This window comes from Phalaenopsis equestris, unplaced genomic scaffold (assembly GCF_001263595.1).
Source record: "Phalaenopsis equestris unplaced genomic scaffold, ASM126359v1 Scaffold001286, whole genome shotgun sequence".
In the NCBI taxonomy this organism is placed as follows: Eukaryota; Viridiplantae; Streptophyta; class Magnoliopsida; order Asparagales; family Orchidaceae; genus Phalaenopsis; species Phalaenopsis equestris.
This window is the reverse complement of record NW_018165725.1, coordinates 106,947-114,719: the sequence shown is the minus strand read 5'-3', so window position 1 is coordinate 114,719 and position 7,773 is coordinate 106,947. Positions and strand designations below refer to the sequence as shown.

Sequence of the window (7,773 nt, the reverse complement as noted above, 5' to 3'; positions counted from 1 at the left end):
AATTTGGAGCAAAAAGGACCAAAATGTGGAGAATTACACTAGGGCGCCGACGACACCATCGAGGCCGCTGACGGCAAGATTTTCTCAAGGCTACAGGATAAATTCTCCAGAAGGCCGCCGACGGTGCCATCGAGGCCGCCGATGGCGAGATCGACGGTTATGTGACATGTACAATGGATAAGGCCGGATTTTGGAGGGGTGCGTAAGCGACTCTTGGGAAAACTTATCCACATCTTTAAAGAGAACATTTTAGCCGAAAATTAAGGAGAAGGGGGGGAGACTTTTGTAAGCTTGGAAGCTATCAAAAGGTTTCAATAGTGTGCAAATATTGTGAGGAATTCTTCGAGAGATTGTAAGAGTGGAGAGAAAGTGAGAGATTTCTTCCTCCATGCTACTTCGAAGAGGAATTCTATGTGCTGTAAAGAAAGGAAGAGATTCAGAGGAACTTCGAGGAGTGTTCTTAGAGAGAAATTTAGAGATAAGTTATTTACTTGTTATAGTTTGTGTGGCTTTGATTTTATATTTGAATTCCAAGTTGTGTTGTGCTTTCCTCATGAGTTCTAAGTAGTTTTCTCTGTCTTCCTACTTGCCTCGAGATTTGTGAAATGGCGATTTGAATTGGTGAAGCCATAAAAAATGTTTAAAAAATTGTGATGATCTTTTCACTTCGATCTTAATTTACTTTCAATTTGGCCTGTTGATTTGTTAAAATATGTTGAGTTTTGCAACTAAAGTGAAGATTACATCCAAGATTCAGGGAGGTCAAAGCTTTTGGAAGTTGGGTGCAAATAAATAGGGAAATAATACTATCGGGCATAGAATTGGAGATTTTAGATTGACAGACTAAAATCCCCAATTTGGTCCTATCGTTTGGGTGCTGATGTGTAGATGTTAGCCCTCAGGTGAGGGGAACGTGGGAGCTCTGAAGTGAGAGCCTGTATCCTCCCAGCCTAGCCACAGATTCAGTAAACAGGCATAGGATAGGATTAGTCAATGTTTGTTATGCCTGGACCAAAAAATGTTTGTTATGCCTGGACCTATTTGACACAATACAAATTGAACTGATTCACTTTATCCATTCACTATAATTTCTTGACAAAGAGAAGGATGTTTTCTTATATATTGAATATCACATTAAAAACTAGTTATTATCCAAATTATCTACTTATTTCAATTGTCTATTAGTGACAGATAAGCAACTTGAACGTCATTGTAGTTGAAGTATTACTTTTTATTAAATCTTAGTCCGTAGTATTCTATTTCTCCCTGTGGGATCGATATCTAGGACTCCATTAGAGCCCTATATTACTTGAGCGATACGTATACTTGCGTTGACAATTCGACTTTAATATTATTGAATATTATATCTATACATCTTTATTAAATCAAACATATATATATAAAGTCGCAGTCAAGTTTTTAGCAACATTGCTGGAATTTAAATCTTCTAGTAGCGTCATCAATTTCTTGTAATTGTTGACTTACAAAGAAGGTCGGTCAAACATCAAAATCAATATCTCATCAAAATTAAAGCCACATAATAGGATAGTTTGGTAAGTCAACAAGTTTCTCATCAGGATCCGTGACATCCCTTAATTTTCTTCCTATGAATTCCTAAAATAAAATACTCCTATTTTGATCCATTCCCCATTTTATTTTCCATGTCGAACATGAAACCCTAAGTTTTGAGATTCTTGAAGAAAAATACCTCTGATCTAAATCGATAGTTTTTCTTAAATGACTTCAGTCATTTCAGATGTAATTAACTATAGGGGTTTGCCGCAATAAGGAGCTTTAAGAACCCACGTAATATAAACCCTATCAAATCTTTATATTTGATATGAAAACTTGTCGGTTAACATAAAAAGTTTTTCAGACCAAACGGATGTCATGAATTCATTAGTTTGTATAATCGAGCCCCACTATCTAGTAATGTGTATGTTCTTCATGATAGGTGTATTGCTAGCGGTGTTGTGCTCATTTATTTAAACTATTAAATGAATGAGATCTTGTTAGTCTCATTTTTCAAAATTAAATTGTTATTTTCCAAAATTAAAATATTATTTTTACAAAATTATATATGTATATATATAATTCAAAACAAAAATTTTCTAAAGAAAGGAACATTTCGGCGACTGACAGAGAGGAATGGGAATAATACAGGTGATAAAATTTGAAATGCATTGTATAAACTGAGCATGTTTTTTTTTTTTTATCATGAAATGCATTGTATAAACTGAGCATGTTTTTTTTTTATCACGGAGGCTAACAATCTGCTACCCACTGATGATATATTGAATCTTAAAGGTTAAGGATTCCTTGTATTTGTCTACTTTATAGAAAAAAGAAGGTATCCATGTCTCATTTATTATGTTGCCCAGTTTACTCAAAAGTTATTTTGAGGAAGTTGTCCCTCAAATTTAATATATTTATTCCTATAAATGGGTGTATTACTCTTCGGTAATGCTTGTATAACTTGGATGGGAGGGGAAGGGAGTTGATAGTTTTTTAATTTCTATGATTCCTCGCATCTATTTTTGGTTTCTTTGGTTGGAGATGAATGGGAGGAAGCATAAAGAGGAGATTTATTCCAATAGCATAATGTTGATTAATATTTTTTCCTCTATTGATAAAGATATGATATGTATTATTCATAAAGTAATGGCTAATGGTGGAAATACTAACCTGATGGGTGTATGCCTTGATCAGGAACTTGATGGTGGTATTCATAAAAGTTTAATGTAGGTGTGTATGATATTGAGAGAAATTGGAAGGAGGATTGCTTATTGTTTTTTTTGCTCCCTGTCTTTATATTTTGGTTTTATGTTATGAAATGATGGATGTTTTGTTGTGTCCAATGATTGAGAAGAATTTGGAGATGAATTTTTTGCAGATTGAAACGAATTCCTTACTTCATTTTAACATGTGTTATGGTGAAGCAATATACGTGGGAATGTATTAGGGTTTGGAACAGAATAAAGCAAGTTTTAAATGGTACTAAATTAAATAGGGTTTAAATTAAGCTGCTGGGTTTAATTAAGCTGGGTTTGGAAAAGCTTCCTATAAGGACAAGCCCTTATAGTTAATTACATCTTAGATAACTGAAGTTACCTAAGAAAACTCTCGATGAAAATCAGAGAATATTATCTTCAAAGCGGTTAAAAGGATAAGACTTTTCAATGAAATCGAACAAAGAGATGTGAAAGGGAAATGACTCAAATTTGGAACATTTAGATATCACAGACCGAGAGGAGAACCTCGGTGACTTCCCAAGCTACCCTATAGTTTGGCTTCAGTTGAGAGGAGAAATATTTAAATGTTTTATCCTATAAATTTTATTAATTATGGCTTACATTTGTGTGAAACGATCACACTAATAGCTTGAAAGATGTGAGGATTTAGGTCATAACGAATGAAAACCTCAGAATCCTAAAACGAGTTAGGGCTTATATTGTACAACAGAGCTATACAAAAGCTTAAAGAAAAGTTGAGGATTTATGTTGCATAAGCAAACAACTTCAAAATCCTATGACCTGTTGTTTAATTCTAAGGAAAAATATGTTGATGTAGATCCTCTTGCTGATGAAGATGGCTGTGCTGCTCACAATGCTAGCTCCAAACTCCTCGTCGTGATGAGTTTAAGTTTTCTAATGTCTCAGGTGATGATGTCAAATCAAATGTTTCTATGGTTATGGTTCTTTAAATATTTTGAGGCATATTACAGTTGATTAGAGCGACAACGGTTAGGATCCTACGGTTCCCTCGTTCCGACACCACTATTTTCTTTCAAATTCACTTAGTCCAAATGAATTTACTAAACTAAACTCAATGAGTTCGGTACTTTCATTTAGACCATGGGATATCTCGTTAGCAACCGTAGGTTATCTCCTCTGAGAGATTTCCGATCATCCGATAGAGACGTCTTAATTTAGTTGCAATTTTTGTTTTCTGATATTTGTGATTAAATTTTGAGTTGTCTTATATTTTGAATGTCGTAGCCGTGAATTTTATGAAGATAAATGCATTTGATTTTGTGGCTATCCTAGCAGTTTTGGTTTTAGTTTTGATTTTGTGGCTATCCTAACAGTTTTGGTTTTCATGTAATGTGACATCGTTGTTTAACATGCAAGCTCGAGACAAGAAGTACAAGGAGATAAATGCATTAATTTGAAAACATACCTGTCGATTCTTCTCGTTTTACCTCCTGAAAGGTCAGTACTTACAAGACATGTATATAATTTTGCAAGAAATTTAAATTGCAGGAGTAGATGAAGGTTTAACTATCAAACCCCAAGTTATGATTTTATATAATAACGTGGAGTAAATTTTACATGGAAGCTATCAGGGCTGCGAAATTTCTGGCCAAACAAGGGGCCGAAGCGGGGGGAACATGTCTTGGGACTACTTTGCCAGATCTAGTCAAATTTTTACATGGTGATAAGTTAAAGTTACTTTCTAAAAGATGTAGTTGATGATTTTATTTTATTTTTATTCATTTAAATTATTTTTTTATTTTATTTGGGTGTGTTGTAATTTTGGTAGAGGATCCATAGATTTTATATTTTGGCAATCATACATAGGAGTAGTTGGAACATCTAGCCAACAATAAGTAACCATTTTTCTAATATGAAGGAAAAAAATAACTAAATATGGATATTTTACACTTCTATATAAGTACTGAATAGATTAAATCAAGTATCTTTTTTATTTTTATCAAATTGCTTTCAAATGTGATAAATTTTAGTATCAAAATATCTCTATATAATTTTGCAAAAAAAAACAAAAAGTTCGCCGGAGTTTGCCTCCTGATAGTTCCAACCATTTCAAATATTGCTAAAGCAAAATTGGATTTTTCTTAAATTTTCCAACGAAGCATGAATTTTTCCTTAAATATTCAAATCCTTAACCAAAATGTTCTCTCATAGCTTACATGCCATAGACTACTTTAACTATTACTTTTTTTTTTAAGGAAAAATCATAGAGCCAGTAACTTGCATCTGTAATCCTAGAGACATTTTTTAATTAATGCTCCACTCACGCAGAAGAAATGAAACAAAGAATTTAATTTCAAAATGAAGAGCACCATACCTTCCTTCATCAAATTAACTCTCTTCATGGAGAACACAGAAAGAAAGTCCAAAGAAAACAAGAATAAAATGGCCATTTGTGCACTACAATTCCAAATTCAGTAATACCTTATTTGCTATTACATGCTAGAAGTAGATTACAGAACCTTAAACCTCATCTTACAATTATGTGAAGTCCATTTTCTTCATTTTCCTTCAAAAGTTGCATTGAATAAAAACTATGTATGTTATATTATCTCGAAACGATCTCATGAAGTTTGATCATTCATAACAGCCATTTTTGTGTTCAGAGTTAGAACAAGAAGCTGACTCACTAGGCTGCAATGCCAATAACTTGTCCAATAACTTCCAGTCTATTATGCAGTTAGTTTCAAGCTGTGGGATCTCGATTACATTGCGCTTCTCCTTCGATTCAGTCTCAATTCCAAATCCATGCAATGTTTCATAACTAAAGCTGGTTTCTGTCCCCATTGGAGCGCATTCATAACGGGTTTGAGCTCTAAGTAAATAGCTTGGATTGTAAATTCCAAAACATTGCCTTGGATTCGGACTTTGTTTTTTGAATGCTCGGCATACAACCCATCCTTCTTCCTGCAATTCATGGCATGTTTCTCAATCACATTATGTGTTGCGAATATGGAAACCGGTCCACTGTTCAATTTGACATTTTCTCATGTTTGACAATAAATTAGATTTAATACTCGAAATTAATTGCTTCTATGATTTAGTATATAGCTTATGCGATTAAAAATGGGACATGGTTCAATTTCATGGGAGCGTCTTTTTCTCGTACTTTTAAATCATAATATAGTGAGTGTAACATCCTAAGTTTTGGAAGATTAACTATGAAAGTCCTTAAACTCTATATTTTATCATTTATTTTGTTGAACTAAATGATAATCAAGGAGTAAATAATGAAGAAAAAAAAGAGACGAGTAATGATCTTGAATTGATTAAATTGCCTGAGAATTAGGTGCTAGTTCATTTGTATGAAGTCGATATTCATGCATGATCCAGTCTGACTTTCTGCCTTGTGGCGCTCGGCCTTCATAGAAGACAAGTGTCTTCCTCATTCCAATTACTTTAGAAGACTTAGAAAAAATGGCCTTGTCTCTCCCAGTTGCTTTCCAGAATCCAGAAGCTGTGGCCCTATTTGTGCGAGTTCCGCTTGGATACTTTTTATCCTTATGACTGAAGAAATACCACTCATTTTGCTCCTCGTACCCATGCTTGCATCTATCTGCATAAACAAAGGAAAGAGGTTTGTAGACATATTCTTGTTTAGTACCATACAATATACTTCTAGATAATGAAATTAATATGGAGTATTTGTTAAATTGGGAACTTCTATTGGTATATATTTGACTTGAATTATATGTTATTTTAGAAATATAAAAATGAGGAAATCTTTCACTTCATTTTTTTTTTCTTGTTTAGTGTCATATGTCTATACATGCATACGTTGGAGCTCCATGAAGAGAGTTAGATTCACATGTCTATACATGCCACAATTATTAATAATTAATTTATTTAAAATATTAATATATCAATTACCTTGGAGCTCCCATGGCTCAATTTTATAGAGGTCTATGTCTGTGATAACCTCCATATCAATCCTCTGGCAAAAAATTTTCCTTGTTAGGTAGTAACCCACAAGCTCCTCTTCTGTTGGGTGGAATCTAAAACCTGGAGGGACACAGGACTCCACTTCCATTTGCTGGCCTCTCCTGAGGGTGTGAAGTAAACGCAAACAAATTAGAATGTGCCAAATAATGGTAACATATATGACTTCCAAGCAAAGCAATAGATGTTGTATATTTCACAGTACAAAGTTTGCATTTGAAGTGAAAAGGTTAATAAATTGCCAAATTAGTATTATTAATTCCTAAGAGGCCATGTGGAGTCATTTTTTATTTTATTTTATTTTTTTAATTTTAATTTTATTTTATATTGTTAATGTTTTGATTTGAAATGAACAGAATGATAAGCTAAAAAAGCTTATATTATATTTTTGAAATGCACATAACTTGTAAAATTTAGAAAGCAAAAATAGAAGTGATAATATTTTCATAATAACGGTGGTCATGATAGCTAGCCTGACTAACTTTTTATATAATTAATTTGTAAATTTTAAATAAAGCAGGTTGGGTCTTGTTGACCACTATTCTTATTGCTGCACCCCAACCATTTTCTTATTGTTTTAGTTACCACCTTTTTGCTCGTAGCTATATCCATGTGAATGAGATAGACAGCCATTCAGCAACCACTTTCAAAGTGTTCCGCCATTTTTATTGACTTATGTGTTGCAAGCATGCTCTTGTTTCTTTTACTGCACTTCAGGTTCAAATTGAAGGAAGAAATCACTCAATCAATAAGGGTGAGTTTGGGACAACTTGTGTTTATTCAGATAAAAAATTTATCCTGAAATGTGGCACGCGGGTCGCCCGCGAGATTTGATCCGCGGCTTGCGTTTAGCGAAAAAATCCAACTTTATTTTTGGATAAGCTACTGAAACGTGTTTTCCAAACGGTGAGGTGGCATTTTCAATGAATAAGAATGAGTTTGAGGCAGCTTGTGTTTATCCAGATGAACAGTTTATCCTGAACTGCGGCCTGTAGATGGCCTGTGAGGTTTGACCCGCGGCCTGCGTTTAATGTAAAAATCCAACCGTGTTTTCGAATAAACT

General features: G+C 33.8%; 1 protein-coding gene across 1 annotated transcript in view; it reads right to left on the bottom strand.

Annotated features, from left to right (window-relative positions):
• Positions 1-5,348: 5,348 nt before the first annotated feature.
• LOC110033782 (NAC domain-containing protein 37-like) overlaps positions 5,349-7,773 on the bottom strand; it is a 3,091-nt gene continuing 666 nt past the window's right edge. Inside the window, exons 2-4 of the mRNA XM_020737877.1 lie at positions 6,642-6,814; positions 6,050-6,327; positions 5,349-5,678 (exon numbers count right to left, since the gene is read on the bottom strand). Coding sequence (XP_020593536.1) covers positions 5,349-5,678; positions 6,050-6,327; positions 6,642-6,801 — 768 coding nt within the window. The 5' untranslated portion in view covers positions 6,802-6,814. The remainder of the gene's footprint in view (positions 5,679-6,049; positions 6,328-6,641; positions 6,815-7,773) is intronic.